Below are 23,963 nucleotides of genomic sequence, written 5' to 3'. Positions count from 1 at the left end.
CTGTTGAGCCTGCTCATTTTTCTCTTCGGCACGGCTCATTCGTTCATTAAGCAGAAGGATAGTGGTGTATGTGGCAGATCTGCGAGCTGTTTCATTACTCTTTCAAGACTGGCAAGATTGGACCACGCCATTGAATATTTAACCCTCTCCTTCACCATCACTCCCTGCTTCCCCCTCTCTCACCCTCACTGGGGAAATGATGTGTGTTCAACAGGATTTGAGTCCTTGCTCATTATAGAGGCATGGTCATAACTCAGCTGAGGGTGCCTACTAAGTGCTGAGGGACTGGCACTCATGGAGGCAAGAAGATGCCAAAGCAGTGAAGCTTTCCCAGGGGAGGGAAACAAGACCTGTGGCTTTAACTGGATTTGACGTTGCTGAGGAAGACAGAACACCTTTCTATAGAAGCATGTCTCCACTTGAATGTTCTCCTCACCCCTTATAAAAGACAAGTCTGTGAAGGTTGGCACCATTCCCAGGGTGTAATAAAAGAAATAGGAGACTGGCCCAATGTATGCAGTCAGTATTGATCAGTGCACCACGACAGCTGTATCACATATAAATTTGGAGGTCAAATACTCTTCATTTGTCCCCAGTGCATTAGACTCGTGAACATGGCTAAGTCGAGGTCATTAAGCATACTTCATCCTCCATTAACAGAGAGGAATATGCTTGCAATAATTGCTTTTTAAGAACTTGAGGTCAGATTTTATATCTAAGGGGAATTATTTTGAAAAGTTTGTGGATAATCATCAACGTCACTATAAATTAAGAGCAAAAACACAATGAGCGGTCAGTTAATGATGAATAATACAGTATATAGGATTTTGTATCATTCTTGTTGCTGATTATGGTGGTTTGAGCATGTTGAAACTGTAACAGTACTGATGTCACAGTCACATTTATTCATGAGGTATTTTTTTTACATAAATACTCAGGACACCCAAATGAACGTCCTATGATGATAGTCTATCATTTAAAAAATGACAAAGCCATAGAAAAGAAGGGTCTTTTTGTATTTTTTTCTTTAGCTCCTTCCGTCATGCACTTACTCAGAGTCATTATCTCTTCATGTCCATGAAATGGGCTCAGTTACATCTCTGCAGCAGGTGGTGGGTCACAAGCAAATGGAAAAATGGTTGATAAACTTGGAATCATTTAAAATCAGACAGCTTGCATAGTGAATATTTTTTGAATGATACTCTTTATTTTTTTCTCTAAGTAATTTTAGTAAGACCGCACATATTTCTGAAAGCTGTCTTATCCTATCCATCTGTTACAGGTAGATTTCAACCTACGAACACAATTGATTCCGAGAGGCTGTTTGTAAGCTGAATTGCTCGGAAGTTATTAATTAAATTTCAATTTATAATTACAGTACATCCTGCTTCAAAGCGGTGATGTAATTGTTAGTGTTGATGTGTTTGTACATTCCTTTGTCCACCAAATATCTTCTCAACCGTTGCAGATAGAAAGATGAAACAAAGGCACATTACCCGGGCGGCAATGGGGATGAAAATGAAATGATGACCTTGACCTTGAGAAAACTACGTCTAGGTCAAATTTCAACTTTTGTACGCTCAGGAACCGGATAAAACGAAGGAGAAGGCCAGTGTAAGACCATAGATCAAAGCTTTGATGTACCTATGCACTAGCTTTGACCATAGATCAAAGCTAGTGCATAGTTTTGACCTACCATGAAAGGTCAAAGCTATGCACTTGTCAGGTACTACTTTCAGGCTACCCTAACCTACCCTTCGCGGGATGTTGCAGTCTCTGACTGCCTTGGTTCATGGTTCCTGCCTTTGAGGTCATGTAAACACCATTACAACTCTAATTATGAAAGTATTATTCCCTAAGACTTCCCAAAAACAATTAAGGACATAAGGATGAATTAATAAAGAATAAATTAAATAAAATACTGTAATAAGGTAATGTAACTTAACTTTAAACTACAAACCTGGGCCGCGGACTACAATCGTTGGACATGCTGTGCGGTTGTTTGTATCTTGAGAATTACCTGTATTTTCAGCCCTAAAATATGAGTCTGTTATTTCTTTAAAATATCCAATCCTGTCTTGTTCATTTCTGAGCATTATCTGTCCTGCTTTGTGAGTGAGGGCTCGTTCTGTGAGTGGGATGTCATTCTGAGAAGCTCTGCTCTGCAGCACCTGTATGTTCTGGGTTGTCAGGGGAGAAGCAGACACACAGCAAGGCCGGCTGGTATCATGTTGACATCTGTCATACGTGTTTGTTTATCGGGAATGAGGCAGCGCCACAGGAGAGAGACACACGAATAGTCTCTAGAGAGTGGATGAGCTGAAGCCTTCTCTGTCTCAAGAGGGGGAAGCGACTCCTGCTGCTACATATACAGACCACACACCTGCACAGATAGTACATTAGTGGCTACCATCACCAACACACACACAGGTGAGCACACAGATACACACACTCCAAATCCACAACCAGTGTAAGTTATTTTTCAATGGTCTCTTTATCTTCTATTAAGGGATTTCTGGGAACTTTTGTCTCAAACAAAAATTCTGTGATGATTTATTTCTATACGCTGTCATGATTGATGATCCTCTGGTGTAAAAACACTATTTGTGTAATTGGATCATTCTTCGGACAACACTCCATACTTCGTCTCGTCTTCAGCTGCTGCTGCTGTTAGAGTTATGTGCCCTGTTGGCAGGTAATGTTTTTCATTATATGCCAGGCCAGTCGTATATATAGAAAATGGGTCGAAAGGGACTGTGTCTAACCTGAAGCCACTTTCTTGGTAAGTCCCCGTAGGTACATCTAATATTGATCGCTATGGCGTAAAGTGGTCTAACCCTACAGAAAAGCAGCATTTGTGCTGCATGTGGGGAGCAGAGACACTGGGTGTTCTCGTGCAGCTAAATTTAGCAGACAAAGTAACACCCATGATGACAACCTCCTGGTGGAAGTGCCATGAAATATGAGTATGTTCCATAGCCCTTGGAGCTGTGGAGATGCATAAACATAAAGTGCTAAAGCAAAGATTTGGGTCTTGCTTTTATCACATATTTAAAACCTAATTGGTTTTCATTCTCTGAGAAAGCAATGCTCTCTCCAGATACTCCAGGGGTCACTGAGGTGAGTAAATTAAAGCAAGAAGACTCACCTCACAGGAAACGTCTGAGGGTTTTGAGGCTGTTACATAAAAGCTCCTGCTTGAATTCGATAGCAGAGCCCTTTCCCAGATGAGATTTTTTTTTTCATTGCCTCAAGAGAAAACCGTTCCTGCATATTTATCCCTCCATTAGTCTTTTTTCCTCTCCTTCTCATCATCTCAACCTCTCCCATCTTCAGGTATCAGTTACAGCACAGAGCCCAGTAAATATTTGAGATCTCTCTCTGCCAATGAATTAGGTCTAATTTTCTATGTGGGCAAACAGCGAAAAAAAGAAAACGGTTTATCTCCTTTTCAGAGCTAGATGATGAGGGCTGTCACTCTCAAGTTCTCTAACAGATTAACTGACATCAAATGTTCCTTATTTGCATTCCACGGGTTACCTTCTGTGTCATGGTCCTGTTTGATTATAAGTTTGAGTTGTAATTAATTGGCTGCTGAATATTGTTTTCCAACCTGTGAGGGCTGTATGAAAGGAAAGCACTCTGATGTATACTTTTTGAAATGTTTTTACTTTTTCATTGTCAAAGTAATCTATGCTGAAAGGTTATAACAGCCCACAGCAAGTGACTTTAATATAATGCATTTAAATGGCGATGATGTTGTTTTTTATGGGTATTAAAATGTCCTATTTTGTTTTGTAAATATCTTACTATTCAACTTTTGAATTTAGATACATAGACAGACAGACAGACGGACAGACAGACAGACATACTTTATTAATTCCAAAGGTTTTTGATGGAAATTGATTGATGCAGATTGATCCTCATCCATCCATCCATCCATCTTCTTGTAGATGAGACAGTCGAAATCTCCTTCTCTAGAGCCGTTTATGAGTTACGTGTCATGGGTTTGCAGAAAAATGGATCAGATGGCTACAGGTAAGAGGCAGGGTACACTCCAAAAAAGGTGCCAGCTCATTGCAGACTTTAATCATCTTGTCTTTACTTATCCAGTTACTTTCACCTGTCCATGACTGGTCTTCTGTGTATGTAGTATTTTATTTCACTTTATCCTTGTGGTGTCTCTCTGTGTCATTAGTTTGTTCTTTCTTTACCTTGTAACTTTTCCCATCTTTATTGTTGTTTTGTTTTGTTTTTTTGCCTGACAGTATCTAGATTTCCCTTAAAGGTCATGAAATCATGCTTTTTAAAAGCTGCCTTCATAGTGTTTATCCATTTGGTTCATTTGGTACATTTCTGCACTGATAAAACTTTACATATTTCTTACTTATGAGAAGTAAAAGCAAATATAAAAGAAACTTGCTAAGCACACGTGTCATCCACACAGAGCTTGACATAATAATAATGTGAGGTTTAAAAAATTCAGCATGGGAGTGTTTTGTCATTTGGTGAAACAAAAATAATTCAAGAGACCATCAGGGCATGAAGGTATTATTTATGACTTTGATTTATTATTTGGAGAACTGTTTTACTCATTAGCTGCCATAGCTACAAGTGGATTAGCACTGAAATTAGATCAGTTTTCTGCACACCGGTGACAAGGATGTGCAAAACAGAGTAGACTGAAGAATTACTGCTTGTAATGCTTCTAAATCAAAAAGTGTTTCATCATGAGAAATAATAATGTCGCTGATTTTCTTCACTTATTTCCACAGCCATTCAAAAATCAACTCAGGAAACATTCAGCAAAAATGTGTCATTAAGGAAAGCGCCGCATTTGAACACGCTCAGGCTCAGCAAGGTATATAGACTGGGCAATTTAAGTTATTCACTGGGAAACAAGGGAGACAGGAGAAAAACAGGCCTCATCTGATAGTTACCTGGGGCAGCAGCCAGGCTTCTGCCCAGAAAGGTAATTACAATTATGCAGATGAGGTACATATCAGACCTTGGAACAAAAAGCAATGCCATGTTTGCAAATTGAAAGCCTCAAACCAGCTCACCTGTACATTTAAATACATGCAAAAGTAGGTACACAGCCATTTTCATGCTAATGCACCCCTTCAAAATAGACTAATCATCATTTTACTGTGCTAAACATTGTAGACCGCCAATACAAAACTGATGTAGAGGAGGAAATCATATCTTTACCAGGAATAGCTCTCTGAATGGCCAGCAAATTCTTGCTCTTGTGTCAGTCTGCTAGGTTGAAAATGTGAGCTGGAAGTGGAGGTTGACATAAGCAAAAAAAAAAGAAAAGAAAACAGAAAAAAGAGAAGGCTAGGAGGAAGTGATAGGTTTGGGATGGAAACCTTGAGATGCTGGGGCAAGGAAGGGACATCGTTCTCTAATTGATTTGTTGGCATTGCAGTTTGCAATGAGGTTTGCTGTGATTGCATGGCCGGTTGTAATAGAGAGTGGCATTTCAAAGGACTGGCAATGATATTTGTACTTTTCAGTGCTATATTCCTTTTCTTGAAGTACAGTTATTACATGAAAAATTATAGTAAAACTACGTAGCCAAGAAGCTGAGCTGGGGACAACATAAAAACCTATCATGTAAAAATATAACCATATTTTATGAAATCATGCTTTCGGTGTTGCAGATCATGATCAGATTTTATTACCTCAGCTGAGGAAGCTATGGTTTTGAATCATTCATAATAACTATTGATATACCTCTTTTCCCATGAGGTTTGAATTAACCAGGTTAATTCATAACACCTACAGCATTTTGATCTCCCCTGCATTCAATACGGACTTCTGACAGCCTTGCCCGTTTTTCCTGCTGCTAATACTATACACACCACAAGGCTTCCCAAGCAACCAGTCGGGAGCTAATGAGTCCATCTTTTAATTTGATTTACAGCATGGGCTCATCCACAAAGCGACAACTGCGTCTGCCTGACTCCGCGGCTGCTCTCAGCTGCAGGGCGTTTAACCTCCATGCAGCTTCACAGTATGCTGTAAGAGTTTTGCACATTTGCTTCTTGCATGCACATTCAAGCACTCGATGCACACACAAACACCAACCTCACATTTTAAGCCCTTGGGATTTCTTGTACATGCATTGATTAGCATGCTTTCATACTTATGTACAAACTCCAACACCTCAACAAACACCTCACAGACGTGTTAACATCTCCAGCACTGGAGCAAAAACCCAGCAATCAGCTATATACTTGCAAGATCATTAATGAGCTACTCATTAATCATGTTACGTTAACTCGTCTAAGCAGGAATGCTACACAGGAAGGATGTCAAGAAGGCGAAAGAGAGGCTCTCCTATTCATGGTCTTCAAAGGTAATGATCCATATTTACTGATAATATACATTTCATTGCTTCCATTGTGCCCTCATCACCTGAAAAGTTATTGCTGAATCAGCAGTAATGGGTCACTTTGTACAATGAGAACTGAGCAGAATGAAAGGTCGAGTGTGACAAAAGATTGAAAGTTTGAACCTTCAGCATTCCTGATGTAATGATCAGATAAGGAAAGCTATTAAATCCTGCACTTTCTTTAATATTTTTAGAGATAAAGCTGTTTTTAATTTTCTCTGTGGGAGAATGAATATATCCGGTGCTATGACTTTTCCTATTGTCTAAATTGAGCATCTATTTGAAAACAGAAACAAGAGCTGAACGTAAAATGTCACTAAAGTTTGACACCAGTCACGTACTCAGTGTTTGTATTATTTCTAAGTCATTCACAAAACTACAGTGACACATTAACAATACGGAGAGCTGTCATTACTGGCTGCAGGAAGCATGAATGACTGGTTACTTTTAGAATTTGAGGTATTTAGTTCCCATCACCAAATGAAAAATCTGATAAATGAAAAAGTTTACCTTAAGAAATATGCAAGCACAGCCAGATATTTTAAGGTGGGAAATTTTTAGTCATTATAAACCCCAGAAGTGTTTAGTCAATGTCTCTCATGAGATTCACTGGAGATTAAATTGGAAAACATCTGCATTCTTTTGTTTTTTAACTTGACCCAAGATCAACCAGTCAGTATAGATCTAAAAATAGAGCCTTCCCTCAAACTGTAAAAGGAATTATCACTTTGATTTGAGACAATCCACATCCATTTCAATATATATGCAAAGATAAGTAAGGACTTACAGAAACTGTCCATGTATTCTTTCCTTGCATGTTTCATTCCTGATCTCCCCCTGAGGGATGGACTGTTGACAAAGTCGAAGTGAATGCCGCTGAAGTGCAGAAAGTGTTATGCTCCAAATCCTTTTTGCCCTCCCTCCGTCTCAGTAATGCTGTTGATTTTACTTAAACTTTCCCTTAAAAATTGGATGATTTCCCTTTTGCTCTCAAGTGAGGAGCTTTGAGAACAAGCCCACATTAATCTCCTCAGGATTCCCTCTGCGTAAAGCTGCCGCTGTGACACACTGACGAGGGGATTTCTCCTTCCTCTATCTTGCTGAAATAAATAATCTTACCTGACATAAATGGAATATACTGCTGAAATGGAAAATCATTATTTATCCTTGAACTCATTTATTACCACTAAGGCCCATCATATTTTCAGCACCTCCAAATTTATTACCCCCGATCCATGACAGTCAAAAGGATTTATTACGAGTTAAAAAGAACTTTATGATGAACACCTACAGCTGGCTTTTCGAATGTCATGTGGTGTGGGTGGGTTGAAGAGCTATGTCATGTGATTGGCTGTGACTCTGAGCTACCAATGGTCAGTGGCATGTGGTCATTTTTGTGACAGGCTTGATGCTATTCTCCAACGACAGCACCACACTCTTTGAGCTACGATACGTCCCCTAAAGGGTTTTCTGATAGATGGTCGAGCAGGGGCGGAGGGAAGGAGAGGGGTAGGAAGGGGGCTGATTATGTCTAAGGAAGGAGCCCCGAGGCTCTGAATAAAAAGAGGTAGATAAAAAGAGAAAGAATCCCACCCGTGACGAAAACCACAGCTCGGGGCGTACATCGCTCACACATCCAGCAGAGAATGAAAATGTGGCCTCCTGATTTGTGCCTAATAAAGTTGTCACATCCTATCAGGGCTCACATCTACAACAGAAAGCACAGGCCCCTAGTCAAGACTACTCAGGGATGATCAGAAGCAGCCGGCGTTGCAGCGCACCTCTGAGTGATGGATGATGGGATAGCACACTGCCTAATGGGAGTGAGGGCAGGATGATGGAAGGTGATATAGGTGAACAACGGACATTCATGGTCTTTAGCTTCATTAATTAGTAGTTATAAGCATTCAAGAATAACAGTGATGATCCTGGTCTCCAGTCAGCAACTTCATCTCAGGGTCCATGGAAGAAAATTTTAAGTTTTCGATCCATTTTCTTGGAGAGACAGAGAACATTTCTTGGACTGGAATGTCTTTGCATCTCAAGGCCCACGCTCACAGTGACTGTTAGGAAGGTACGAATGTGGTTCACATTCACTCTGCCTCTGTTTCAAGACAGGTGCCTTGCTTATTTCCTCATGCCCACGCTTCCTTTATGGGAGGTAGTGTCTACAGCATGACCTGTAGAGGGAGGCAGCGTGTGGAATCACAGGAAGCAGCGGCCATCTGCCCACTGAGGCAATGCAGACTGTTCTCTTTAATAAAGGTGAGTCAGCCACAGATAGATGAGGTCACGTGTATGCCTAGCAGGATATAGATGATTGGCTATTAGAGGTTTTCTATTTGATAAAGACAAGAGCCAAAGGGCTTCACCTTGGCTTCAAAACCATTTCATCACAGCTGGAATGTTTATATCCTGTGTCATAAAACAGCAAGTGCGTGACAGGGTTGCTTTTCAACATTAAGTCTAAAGTGCGGGTGTCTCCAATTACATGACCCTCAATGATTATGTTATCATCTTTCTGGCATGACTGTCCATTGTCTCATCATGTAATATTTCTTTTTTGTTTCTGCATTGCAGGCATCAAGAGAAGTTTAATTTCTCTTGAGATTGCACTCCATAGCTTATTGGTCTATTGGATGGAAAATTATTTACTACTAATGTTCCCTCTGCTCTCAAAACACAACATAACCTCCTGCAGTTGCCCTTTATTACTTTTTCAGACGGCTTTTTTTTTGTTCCCACTCTATAAATTCATTAAAATATTGTGGGTTCTCCGGCTTCCACCTCAAAAAACATGCGCTTCAGGTTGATTGGCCGTTCCAAATTGCCCGTAGGAATGAGTGTGTGTGTGCATGGTTGTATATCTTTGTGTGTGGCTCCGCGGTGCACTGGCGTCGTACCCGGAGTGTCCCCCGCCTCACGCCCTATGCCGCCGAGATAGGCTCCGGCTCCCTGTGACCCGCTGCGGCGGATATAGCGGTGGTAATCTGAAGATGATATTGTGGCTGCACTCTCATCGTCAAAAGTTTCAAATAGTTAAACTGAAAAGAACAGATGACGCTCAGCCTCTGACTCATTATGCATTCCAATTTAGAACTGATATATTCTGCATGTGTAATATCTGAGCACAAGAGGCCAGCTGTGATTGAGAGGTTGGAGGTCTAATTCAGTCATGAGAGGGGTTTTGCTGGGTGTTAAATCATTGCTGTCACCTCCCAGTCTGGTGATTGTGCTGTTACATCTGAAATGTAAAATCTTAGCAACAAGTTCCAAGTGAAAAATAAAAATATATGTTGAAGGCAAAAGCAATCAAGCTATAGACTCTGACTTGGCCCAAGATATCTTGATCTAATTCATTTAATATATTTGTTTTCACTTTATGTGCAATATATGCCCAATGATGCAGCTATTATCCAGTCCCATTTTAAAAGTAATTATCCAGCTAAAATTATGTTGCAATTTTCAAAATGGTAAAATTTAATCTTCAATTTTTTTCCACAGTTCACAATTTCAATTTCAATTGGCAAAGCGTGCAACTAATGTCAGTGTTCGGACAGGCAAGTAAACGAGGAAGTTAGACAAAGTCAATCTTTCTGTAAGTTGGCTCTAAAAAACTGAATCCCCACTCAGGTTGTGATCAGGTTATGCAGGTTAATCATGTACTTTATTTAAGTAACATATAACAAGTCATAGTGAGTTATATCTGCACTATTAAATGAATAATATCCTCATGAATTTGTTTTGGACAGCAAATTTTATGTGGGCCTTGTCTGGACTTTTTGATGGACACAGTTTCATAGTGAAGCTAATAGATTGAAACTGGAGGTGTCTTACTGTGAGGCCTAGGAAGAGAATTACTTTAACATTTCTGACAGAGAGAAGATGTTCTCTCTGGTGTCCAAATATACTCACTGAAAAAAAAAAGTGCCATTCCCCCATATTAGAGGGGACAATTTCTGCCATAGGAGTTCACACGTCTAAATTGCACACGTGTGGTCTAAAGGTGAAATTTAAACTTTGACTAGTAAAATATCATGTTTAATACCATGTAATCATATTCTAAAGCTATAACTACGATGATAACGAACATTATATGCAGACATAATTATTGCAGGCATGGGCAGCTGGGCTGTGATTGATGTAAGGCACATATCATATGAAGCTATGATTAGATGGTTTCAGTGTCATTTCAATCATACTGTAAATGTCACATTACCATAGCAACCCATGGAAACATGAGCAGTAAAATCGTGTCATTACCATTTGAGTGTAAAATCTAAAACATGCACTTGTAAAACAGTTTATTACTATCGCATAAACAATTTTAATACCTCTGTTTGTGCTGCCCTCTCTGGTGAATTTGCACTATAAAGTGCATCTCTGAAAGACCGCCGGGCGGTGTCGGCAGGAGGGTAGCTGTCAAGCAGTTACACAAGAAGGCAATAGTATTGGTAAGTCTTGAATCCCTTGAGCAGCATATTTATCCCTGTCATAGCGTCGTAATGAATTTCCTCAACAATGTGTCCTTTATTGCTCTCTACTTCCACTGGGGACATAAGTTATCCAAGTGACTGATGATTTCAACTAATGATAGTGTTATAATTTCTTTGTCCAGGGATTGGTTCGACTGCCACCCAATCCACATTGCACCTTCCCCTACACTTGGAGTAGAGCCGCTCCTTCTCCATATCCAGCGGAGCCAGCTGAGGTAGCTCGGACATCTATTTCGGATTCCCCTTGGACACCTCCCTGGGGAGGTGTTCCGGGCATGTCCAATCGGGAAGAGGCCTCGAGGAAGACCTAGAACACGCTGGAGAGACCATGTCTCTCGGCTGGCCCGGAAACCCCCTGGGATCCCCAAGAAGGAGGTAGTTGATGTGCCTGGGGAGAGGGATGTATAGGCATCCCTGCTTAGATTGCTGCCCGGCTCTGAACAAACACTGGTGCAGAGTGTGATTGTATCTCCCATCATTCCTTGCAATAAGTTTAATAGACATACCCATCCTAGCTGGTTGACTAAATCCATCATAAATGTGGTCACAAAAACCTTGAGACCTTGATGATGCTATTATTGGTACAGAGCAAACGTCATGACACAGTAAATTTCCATGCTATTAAAAATATATATTTATTCTTAACTGCATGGGGAATTAACATGTGAGCTATTATTTTCTTTATTCGTCCATCAATCTGCCTATTTTCTTGCTATGTTTATCATTTCATTTTTTAAAATTATTATTATTATTTGGTATGTTTCTCCGGGGTGGTAATATGGTGCACAGTGGAGAGATAACTGATAATCGGTCATAAAGAGCTTAGTTTATTGTTATTTTGTCTATTTAATCCAAAAATGAGTCACGAATCATTTGAAGTTAAGCACTTGTCCGTTTCTACGTGAGTGAAGCTGCAAACAATGAGTCACTATTATTTTGCGTAATCATTTAATTATCACTAATTATATGAAACTGAAAGTAAATGGTTTGACTATGAAGCAAGATTTAAAATAAGACTATATAAAAGTAACGTGAACGTAAATCCATTCAACGTAAAACGTAGACTTCTTTAAAAAGTAACTTCCGGGTAACACCATCGGAAACACTTCCTGGTTACAGATAGGCGGATCTCCCTACCTACTTTGCCTTTCATAACTTCTTTTAAGGTTGTTTTTACCTGTCGATCATCGACAGGTCCCAATCCACGGCAAATAAAGCTAAAATTGCGTTCTCTGATATTAAAACGACCTTGTTTCCAGTCGCGTTTTGCGAAAGTACGAATCGCTACGACAGGAAGAGTTTCCCTACGCTCGCTAGCTAACTTTGCCTATAAGGCGACAACTGCCCTGCGGTCTAATATCGAATAAGAGAGCAACACCGGCACAAATACAAGAAAATGGGTGACGCGAACACAGATTTTCAGTGGTCATTGACGAATGGAATGGATGACGAGGTCAGAGATCATTTGAAAATGGTAAGACGTCCGGAATTGGACTGCTTTTATGTTCAATTAGCCGTGTGCAACAATTGTATATGCAGCGTTTGCTTTGCTGATGTGACTAGCAGGTAGGTTAGCAGCTGGCTACGTGTTAGCTAACAATAGATGGCTATTATAATGTGGATTTTAATACCTCTGAAAATTCAACGCGGAGTTAGCATAGGCAACGATATTGAGCGCTAATCTTATCCCAATAATACCTTAGTCAGTGGTCTCCTAACAATACCAGGGCCCCGTGTGTTCACGGAAGTCGTTATCATTGTTCTGGTACGTTCCTTCTCGGATGGCCACTTTGACAGTGGGATGAGTAGTTTTGCTAGCCTATGGTTAGCTTTAGCCAGCTGTCGTCTATGCCCACAGAAAGCAACCTGTTGGTAAGCTAGTACAGTGTTTGCATCTGTTTGTTATTCAATTTTCCGATTCATTACAAAAAAAAATCGAGTTATTTTTTCTTTTTTAACGCAATAGACAAAATAGAAATAGAATAAATGAGTAAAGTTTAGGGAAAGGATTTTATTTTTGTCATGAATATATATTTAACCACAAGTAAGAGACTAGTGTATTTGTTCATTTATTTGTTTTTGAAAAGCGGATGTGATTATCTGGCACCAAACAATAGCATCAAATTCTAATCTTGGGATTGTCGGTGTAGAATAGAATAGGAAAGAATGTTCAGCGTTCTCCGAATAGAGAACGGTCTCATTGGTGGCAGGCTGGTTGGATGAGGCTCCTCCCACCACATTTGACGCTTTTATTTTGTAGTCAGATTACCTCAAAAAAATTAAACAACAACCATTTTTCATTTAGGTTTTTTTTCTTCTTGTGATTATATTTGAGCTCTTACCGAAAAGTAAGTAAAAAATAAAATTTTATTTACATTCCACTAGGTCCTTTGACTATGAAGAAGAAGGTGGCCTGGTCTGATGAATCACATTTAGTTTTGTATCAGGAGGAGAGCATGTGTGTGTGTGTGTGTGTCATTTACCTGGAGATCACGTGACACCATTGCTGCACTACGGGAATCAGACAAGCCTGCATAGACCGTATGATGCATTGGGGAATGTTCTGCTGTGGACACGAGAGTTCTGCCGTCTATTTGGATGTTCCCTGTACACACGCCACCCACCTAGGTTTTGTTGCAAACCATGCCATGTTAGTAAATGAACCACTGATTTATGTGTGTGAACTGGCAGTGGAGAGGTGCCAGTTCACCTCCTGAGCACTGCCGAGGTGCCCTTGAGCAAGGCACCGTCCGCTTTACAAGTTGCTCATTGGGAGCGCACCATGACGGAGCTGCCCACCATCCTGTCTCTCATCTGCATGCCTACAGGATGTGTGTGTATGCATACACATATACATATGTGACTAACTAAAACTAGAGTGGATAATTATGGGAGATTAATAAGTTTAATGGATACATTTTTATTATGGCATGCCAGTAAATACTAGCTGCAAGAATTTTTTTTTACATGTGTTCTGATTTTGTGGAACATTATGTATCACACTCATATCCTTTAATGATTTTAAGAGGATCAAAAAGAAGGCAGTAGAAGAGGAATGTCACTTTTTCCTTAGAGGCCATTGTCCTTGAATACCTGTCACTCTGCTGTTTTAATCTTTTTACTGTTTTGTACTTCACTTATGTATATTGTACCTGTTTTTCTGCCTTTGCCTCCTTGGTCAGGTCTGTCATGTGAAACAGTTTCGTAGTCTCTATGGGAATTCCTGGTTAAATTAAGGAGATAAATAAATGTATTTTTAGGCTGTTAACATAATAAATGTATAGTAACAGTGCAGAACAGAAATCTTGGAGAAAAGGCACATGAGACATTTTGACCACTGGGAGATTTCAAAAACCTCAAAAAAGCAGTGGGTACTTGCCAGAAACATAGATAGGAGAACTAGAGAGAAAAAAAAACTACATTACTGCCAAACTTGGACTTTTCACTTCTAATAACGATGTTTTGGGGGGGGGTTTTGTTTCACAAGGTTTTCTCATACCCTCTCCTAATGTAACTGATAACAATTTCATTATCTCCACTTGGCCTGGGTGTAAACAATTCAATTTTTAATCCCTTGATTTGGGGGGGGGGTGGTGGTGGTTGTAGAAATGTTATCAACCATTGCAGCTGTAGACACTGAAGAAAAGTCTTAAATGCTATTAGAAGAGGTGATATCCATCATCACAACTGTATTCAGTCGGATTAGTTGTAATTGTTCCTCAGATGGACATCAACACAGCACACCAGCAGGCCCTAGACTAGATTGTAGACATTTAGACCACAGCCATCTATGAAAACAGTTTTAGTTAATAGTCTCAGTTAATGATTATGTAAGATTATGATCCAAGTTTGTACAATATTTAAGATACTGTACTCTATTATTGTATTTTTATAACTATATTTTTAGCCTACACCTAATGCTGTCAGTGAAAGATAAAAATACACCTTATCTCTCAGTTGTACATTTTTCCCACTCCCTCCTTTGATTTGAATCTCAGCTTTATTAGATTTGTTTCAAGTTTTCCCCAAGCAGCCAGATAACCGTCCTAGCTCTGTCGTCCTACATCAGGTGTCGTCATGTAAGGTTCTTGTGTTAACAAATGTATAGCCTAGATCTAGTCTTCATGGCTTTTCAACTAATTATATCCCTGTGTTCTCTTGTGTAAATCTTTTATAGTGTATGCACAAGAGATGACTGGATATCTCATAAAAATACATAACACGTCGCTTCTTGGGGTGACAGTGTCTCAGTGGTAGAGCTGGTCGTCCAATGTTATAAGATCGGCGGTTCAATTCCCGCTCCCGCCCAAAAACAACCGGAATGTGAGCTAACAGTGGGAGGTGTCAGCTCACCTCCGGAGCACTGCTGAGGCGCCCTTGAGCAAGGTGCCGTCCCCCTTACAAGTTGCTCATTTGGGTGCACCATGGAGGGGCTGCCAGCCACTCTACCTCCCCCTGCATGCGTACAGGCCCCCTGTGTGTGTGTGTTTGTGTGTTCAGAGCCTATACACACTAATATATATATATGCTTGTGTACTAACTATTAATTTCTCTGCAGAGAATTCAATATATAAAAAAACAACAAAAACAATCACCACTTAGACTTTTTCTTGACAAATGAAGGTGAAGACTGATTTTTCAGATGTCTTTGTAAATGAGGGACTACCATGAAGATGACATGTTGAGATGATTAATCAAAATATAACCGGAAATGTCAACCAGAATCTAAAGTTAATGGAGTCATATTTAATACAAGTCTTTAATTACATAACTTAAACTGTACAATATGAAAGCAACTATTTTGTGTCACCAATGATCGGGGTGAAGGCAGCTTTCCTCCCCTCAGCAACAGAGCAGCAATTTACATTGCTATTAGCGTCAGGCTGGCGTGGAAGGCTGCTGCTCTATGCTAGGGGTAACACTGTCTAAAATGAAAAGGTCTACTCATGTTGGAGAATTTAGAGATAATAGAAAGGGGTTGGTTTAACAATTTGAACCACAGCAATTTAGATAGTGTTTTGTCACACATTTCTTTAAATATATCTTTAAAAGCCCATGTACCACCTAGTGCTAGTGATCCTTTTAATTATTAGCCTCTGGACTTCAATGTGGTTTTCAGCCCTGTTAATGTTGTTTTTCTAATTCACAGGGTGCTGATGTCAACCATTCCCTGACCAAAGGGAGAAGGCCGTTACATTTTGCTGCAGACTTTGGTCATAGAAATATTATTGATCTTCTCTTTTCTATGGGGGCAGATATCAATGTAAGAGTCACCACAAACAGCTTCCAACACATTCTGTTTCTGTTAATTTGTCTGTTGTGCAAGACTGTAATGCTATCAAAATCAAAATGCTTGAAAAATAAGTACTGTAGTCTAAGTCAATGGTTGCCCTGCTTGATATGGCATCAGCTTGATTTAAACTGTAGTCACAATTTCAGCTGTTGTCCATCTCAATAAGTCAGACTTTCACTGCCTGATTTGCCCTGTCAACACCAACCTAAAGGTGCCAATGTTGTAGATTGATTAGTATCTGTTAAGAGGGTACTGACCCATCCAAAATATAAGTCTTGTGATTTCTATCTTTTATATTTTAATACGATAAGAGAGTAGTAAAGCCCATCTCTGTGTTCGTCATCTTAATTATGTCTGATAAAAGGATGATGTTTGCCCTTGTGTTGGATTATAGCTGCTGCACCTGTGATCTGAAGATAAATGTACACACATTTTTTTCTATAACTATCATCTGCTTTTTTTTTAATGTTCACCCACTCTTCTCCTTTCTGTTTGCTACCCCTACAGATTCAAGATGAATTCGGGTATACGCCACTGATGGTTGCCTGTATGGAGAACCACTTCTCCTGCGTCCAGTATCTGGTTGAAAAGGTTGGTACATTGGTTTGAAGATGCGCATCAGATAATTCTGCATCCACACACACAGAAGTAACAAAAATCTCTTCATATACATCTAAGTACATACTGGTATGTTACAGGTTTCATGTAAACCATGAGTGCTGATGAGGTAACCTGCTGAACAAAAGTCCTTTTAGGGCAATTCCGTGGAGCCTGTGCTGGAATGTTTAGTTTACCACACAGTACTGCTGCTGTTCAATTACGGTTTCATTCATAGGTGCACAGGCTTCAGCTTCACCTACATTAATACATTTCAGTCACATCCTTCCACCTCCACCTTCCACACTTCCCACAGCTCACTTCCTTAACGGCTCCCTCAGTCAGATGCAACAGGGTGTGTGGAGTCAGAGCTGTGAGGAGAGAAACGGTACCTAGTCATGAAGTGATTTGTAGGTGATGCAGCTTTTCTTTTTGAAAGTGAGTGCCGCCTCTTCAGAATTACACGAAGGTTAGTCATATACAGGCGACAGATCTTCTACTCTGTGTTCCAGCACAGTCCAAATGAGCCAAATAGCACTGCAAAAAATGTTTCTCAGCACAGTGAAAGTAACAGGAGATAATGACATGTCCTTGTTTTTCACCTCATCCTTCAAGTGCTTCTTGTACACCATCAACACCCATGTGCCATTACAATATGGTAATGATCTCATAAATTTAAGTTAACATAACAAGGCTCGTGACAAAGGAGTTTACGATTTCTAGGACGATATGATGTCATGTAGATGGATGGATGGATAGCTTGCCGTCTTCACAGCCGAAGTCTACTGCAAAGTGATATGTATATGTGAAAAGGAGAAATCGATGTTCAGGAGCAGAGTGAGCAGCTGTGTGCCAGACAGGCTAAATGAGGCAGGCTAAATGAATGCTCCTCTACAGAATTGTTTCACGGTGGCATCATCTTGGCTCGACAAAAGTAATGGGAGGAGGGGTGGGGGGCATTTACAACTAAACTCACACTGCAGATTATGGAAATCATTTCTCACACTCTTCACAATTGCATATTCACCATTCAGGCATACTTTTTTTTTAAAAATCAAGCGTTTTAGCTGCACTTCGGAGCAGATTTTTGAAATCTATCCAGAGAAAGTGGTGTTTTGTTATAGACGCACACTTCCATTACACTCACTGTCTTTCTTTTTCTGTCGACATCAGCTGTAGTAATAACAGTGCCACATGCACCTCAGCTCTTGAATCAGTAAGTCTTGTTAAAGACTTCATCAGTGAATAGCGATTATGGTGGAAGGTGGTGGACTCTCCTAATGGGTTCATGCTCCTCTCCACTAAGCACCAGGAAGGATTGGCACCAACTCAATAACCACAATGCAGCCAAAATATCATGCATCACTCTGAGCCGTTCTGCCAGCAGATCATGACCGAATGGCTACTCGTCTTATCATTAGTTGAATAGGTGTCCCTCAGCCACACCATCAGCTGCTACATGTCTGTCTTGTCTGGCAGCAGCTTCAGGAACGCAGCCACCACATTGCAATGGATAACAGGAGCCTACTGAGAATAGGGAATTGTTGTCGGACATTGTTTTTGCAGACAAAATGGTTCCGTTCCCCATTGCATCGTGGGAGTTGGCATTTACCCCTCTGACTGCATGTTATGCTGCTATTGGCAATGAATTATCCAAGACCTTCGTAACCTTAGTAGGCGACCAAGTCATTAGATCCTTATCAAGGCTGCAGATGCTGGTCAGTTACACTCATTGGCTATCCTTGATATACAAGTCTTTGGTTAAAAAAAAATCCTTTTCAATCATCATTCCCCATGATGAGCTGGCATCTTGTCCAGAGTATACCCTGCCTCTCGCTTGTATCAATCTGGAATAGGCTCCAGCAGACCAGTGACCCACAGCAGGAATAAGCAGCTGTAAACAAACAAGAAGATTGCCATTGTCTGGTCTACAAGAAAATGGATGGACAGGCAACCATTCCTAGAGGCTCATCACATATACAAGTGTTATTTATGTCCAGCGGGGAGTTAATTCAGATGTTGGTCTCAAGTGTAACTTTTAATATAATTATGTATTGGATGTAACAGATGTTTATTTTATAAAATGTTACATATTAGTAATGTTCAACCTATACTCAGTCCAAAAGTTAGTTTAAAGATGGACATGAAGTTTGTCTTAAGTATTTGGAAACATATACATGTTAGACCTAATTTACAATCACTTGTGGCTTAATGAATTTAATGCACAATTTTAAAGGTATGGCATTGTATTAGTGACCCATAAAGTTATAGTTTTCCAGGATCGGGATACTTTCCCATTTTATTGGAGGCATCGTTGGATTCTGTTTTTTAATTCATTTGGCTGTCTCTCTGTCACTAGCTGCTTTTAGATTGGATAAAGATTAGATATCTAGGTGTTCATGAGGGATCGTCATTCAAGTCTAGAGGATCTCATCAATATAAGGAGTGTAGTGTTTCTTCTGGATGTTCACTGGGGATGACATGGAGTATGGTCCAGAACCATTGTTATAACTGTACCACAAACTTCCATAAGGGGTGTCAGCCTGTGGTGGACCCTCTAAAATAAATTTTATATATAGTTATGTTCATTATTAAATCCCCCCTTAGAAATGGCAACATGTACTGTAATATGTATGTGGAATTTGATTTGTCAGGTATGTCTCATTCCTTTCCAAGAAAGAGCTGTTTTGATGGTGAAAAAGTTTGGATAAATGTAGAATGCTGTTTCCTACCAGCAGTGTAGGTTAGCAGTTATCATCCTGGATCAGTTACTAATGACTTCCTTAGAGCTGGAGCAATGTGGGAGGGTAGGGGGCAAAGACAACTTCCTTCTACTTTTCCTTCAACCCTCGTCTTACTAAAGTGGTCAGCACAATGATGAGTTACAAGGCCTATTGGAAAAGTTGAATAATGCCACAAGTATTTTATCAATATTTGTTGAGCAACATGTGTTTCCATGCATGGATATGATGGAATTTCATGTGAGGAAATTCAGAACATTACAGAGTAGAGGGTTTTAGGCTCTCCTACAGGAATATGTACTATCCTTTCACCTATGCCAAGATCAGATACACTGAATTAGCACCCTACACGCTTCATGAGTAAGTTTGACATTCACACAGCAGTGACAATTTCCCAGAAATTTCCCTATCACGCCGTTGTGTGTGTTCAAATACATTATAAATGCAGTTAAGATAACCACTGAATTTCGGTGCGCTTTTTCCTCACCTCCTTTAAACAGCTGGTGGCAATTTGATTCTTTAATTTTGACACTTTTCTATGTAACTTGATGAGATTAGAAGAATGTTCAGGTTTCATATCAATGTACAGTATATTAGGTGTACATAATTACAAGACATGGCAATATTACTTTGTATCTTGACAAGTACAAGCTTCCTAGGAATGTAAACCATATGAATGAATCGGCAAACTCTCTCTTTACTTTGTCCTTTATCTCCTCACCAATTACAGATGAATGTCTAAGGGGTTACCCTCTGAGCCTGGATAAATGTCTTGTTGAGGATGTGCTCTGTTGCTCCTGTTGCATAGAATTTGTACCCAGACAACCCTTCTCATGCTGCTGGGCATCTGTAGAGTCACATGGTATTTGGGTTGCTCCTCCACGCAACAGTAAACTCCCTCTGCCTATGTAAGCCCTTCTCTAGGAGGCAAAAGTTGACAGGCAAAAAAAAAAAGGGACGTCTTTCCACTGCATGCCCCTCCACTCTTGGGTCGCCCATTATTTATGTTTTCTTTGCACTTTGCCACCGCCCCTGTCCCATTTTTGCCTTTGTTTTTATATCCTTAGTAATCCAAATGATTTCACATTCATTCTGTTATCCTTCAGAACTCAAATGGATTTGGCTCGGCATGCGACTTTGTATTTTGTATGAGCTTTTCTGGAAGAGAACAGGCTGACAGTCAAGTTATTACTGATTCTGTTGAAGGAAAATAAATGTGACAGAAATAACTATTCAATAAGGTTTTCAGATAAAGGCATGATTTCTTGAATGCTTTTCATGCAAATGTTTGCCAAGGGATGCTCTCTGTTGTGCCAACAGTTTGCTGGCTGCAAGCAGATCTATTAACTTGCCAATGAACACGGTTGACCACCCAAATATAACATTTTTTTCGGATTCCAGGAACTTCATCAGGTATTAAAATGTAGTTTCTTTACTAAACTATCAAATATAGTTGACTTTATATTAAAAACTTGACTTCTAACTCCACACTTGGGATTCAACAGTATTAAATTTTCAGTGTAACTGTCTCATTGATTTACAGTGGAATCACATAACTATTCTTTTAAGTGGGGAAAAAGAAATCTCCATTTGGAAAATACATTTTAAATGAGATTGTACACCTCTTCAAGAAGAAGTGAGGAAAAAGAAATAATTATATTTTTTAAAGGTAGTCTATGTAGAGCAGAATTTAATTGATACTGCAGTCTCATTGACGTCTCTGTAGAGATGAGGAAAATCTTGTTGAGAGCATATTTTATGTTCGACATTTGAAAAGAACCTTGAAATAACTATTTGTTGCTTTTTTGTATTACCAACAGACTCATAACTCCTCTTTGTTGGACAACATGGAGAGATTCCAACACAGAAGCATATTTCTGCATTTGTGAATCCTCTAAATCTATTAAGAAAATTTTACGGGGGTTAGGTAACATTTTTATTGTGGTTATCAAAAATAATCTCAAATTTGCAGTTTATTCTCTGCAAACAGGAAAACAAACTGGCAATTGTCAAATTAGAAGTTCCAATCCCGAAGTATAAATACTGTAAATGTTGGGTAGAAAACAATTCTTGAACTTAATTTAAGAAAAGCATTTCAATAAATATTTTGGCTCATTTTAAATCTGTATTTTGTTTCGGTTTTTTATAATCAATAATTTTCACTCTAAATATTACGTCCTGTAATAAATTACAGGACGTAGCCACTTCTTCCCCCCGGAATCCCCGATCATTGGTTCAACATTAGTAGTTCAGCTGAAAAAAATATTTTCCTGTTGGCATCCCTGTACTGTAAGGAAGCGTTGCTTCTTCTCAGAATATTTAATCTCGTCCCCTGTTCCTCCGCAGGGAGCTGACCAAAAATGCAAGGCATTGGACGGCAGGACCGCCTATGACTGCACTGACAGCGAAGCCATAAAGGCTCTGTTAAAGTGAGAAGCACAGTGTGGGAAGTGGCCGGACAGGTGGGTGAACGGACGGACAGATGGATGCAGTGGCGCCTCCCCCCCAACCTTCCCCCTCATCTCCAGTAGAAGACAGACTCCCCGCTCTACTCCAGTCAACCTTTATCTTCACACTGCTTTGTCTGTTTGTTGGGTTGTCATCTTGTCTGTCAGGATTTTCTTTTCTTTTTTTGACTCTTATTTCTATCCATTTAACTAAAAGAGTTAACAGTTGTGCCTCCCTTAATGATCAAAAACCTGGCGGGGGCGGGGGGGGGGGCACTGTCACACCCACATCATAGAACACTGCTCAGACTAGAAATCACTCTGTAATGTTAATGCAAAGCTTAGCGCTAAAATACATGCATCATTTGCAGAACTTTCTTACAGAAGTTAATAACTCAAAAGGTAATAGATCATTGATGTGTAAGCATTTTGTGCAACTTTAAATATGTATCATTCATGGAGGGCTTTAACAGTAACTATACTGTACCATATCAGATAGACTGAAAAGAGAGGATACACAATAAAATATAGATTAACCTTTCATTGTGTTCGTGTGTGTGTGGCCTTTACCTCCACAATGATTCATTTTGAGATTCAAGCTGTCCCACCAATAAAAATCAGGAAAAGTCTTTGAAGGTACAAAAGTCAGATTTCCCCTAGTTTTGTTTTTTTTGTTTCCTTTAATAAACCTGGCGTATCACGTACATATCAGATGGTATTTCCATTCATTTTTCATTAGTAATGCATAGGCTGAAACATTCTGTGTTCTTTGACCAATCGCCATGCAGTCTGATAGAAAAACTTAAAAAATAAATGTTACTGGATCCCTTTTAAAGCGATGTTAGCAACATGATAGAATAAGTAATTTAGGAATTTGTTCACTTCCCTCATCCCTGGAGAAAGTTTTCAGCCTGAAACTCCCGTTTGTTTGATTTTTTGCAGCTTCTGTGTGTATTTTGTAGTTGACCGTCTTCGGAGGGCTGTGGTTGATGGTTAAACAAGGGTTAAAGTTCAGACTAAATGGTGGAAACTGTTTGTATTCCCCTTGTCTCAGATTTGGTAAGAAGCCTTGTCTCATTTACTGCATGTCATAATAGCCTCTGCTTTTTTGCTATGAAATGGTTGCTGTTCTTCTCTTGGTTTGCTTCGAAATTAATTACTACAATGTAACAAACAAAAGGAAATCGATGCTCTTGCTGAATTTGTTGTGACAAAAAGTCTGTAAAACAAATAAAAACACTTATTACAAAAAACTCATCTGATCTTTGAATTCTTAATTTGACCAGCCTAAATGTCAAATCGCTTGAGGTCTGGTGGCAACAAGAAAATAACATTTGTTTTTTAATTATACATCCTATTGAATGATGCTATGATAAACAAAAGGCTTTCACAATGTGTCATCTGTCATGTACCTTTTATCACAAGGAGAGACAAAGTGTCCGTTAACGTTTTCTCACAGTCTTGGGATATTAATCAGTATTGATCAGTAACGGCCTAGCACTCAAAAAGCCCTACAAACTAAGTTATTGCAGCTCTACTACCACCTCAAACTGTACCGTTCTAAATCTACTTAGTTTTACTCAAAAATTGGGGCATTGTACTTTCATAATCAAAATTCAAGAGAATGACTAATCAGAATCTTTTTGGTGAATCGGCACCTGTTGCTGCTGCATTGTTTGCCCCACAATCTGTTCCAGAACAACAGGATTGTTGTGCGGCCTTGTTCACCAGATGGGCCACCTACAGTTCAATTCCTCTCTTTTGTTGTATTTGTGTGTTTTAAAATCTTACTTTCCAGATTTCATTCATTTCAAAGACTTTTTTTTTTCCTTTGTCAACCAACTTTGCAGACAACCCTTTTTTTTTCCTCTTGGTGATGCCATTCTCATAAAAATGTAGTTGTGACAACAGCAGGGTAGATACTGACCCAAAAATGAAAAATTTAAGATGCAAAGATGTTTACATCTTAAATTTGGTTTCAAATTGAAA

General features: G+C 39.5%; 1 protein-coding gene across 1 annotated transcript; it reads left to right on the top strand.

Moving 5' to 3' along the window:
- Window positions 1-12,001: 12,001 nt before the first annotated feature.
- On the top strand, window positions 12,002-23,229 carry mtpn (myotrophin). Its single transcript, XM_068306847.1, has 4 exons — window positions 12,002-12,370; window positions 16,046-16,159; window positions 16,697-16,780; window positions 21,874-23,229. Exons 1-4 carry the CDS (start codon window positions 12,293-12,295, stop codon window positions 21,958-21,960), a joined length of 363 nt encoding a protein of 120 aa, XP_068162948.1. The 5' UTR covers window positions 12,002-12,292; the 3' UTR covers window positions 21,961-23,229.
- Window positions 23,230-23,963: the final 734 nt, after the last annotated feature.

The sequence above is a fragment of the Antennarius striatus genome, chromosome 22, assembly GCF_040054535.1.
Source record: "Antennarius striatus isolate MH-2024 chromosome 22, ASM4005453v1, whole genome shotgun sequence".
NCBI lineage: Eukaryota > Metazoa > Chordata > Actinopteri > Lophiiformes > Antennariidae > Antennarius > Antennarius striatus.
Note: the sequence above shows the minus strand (reverse complement) of the source record. Positions and strands in the feature narration are given on the sequence as shown.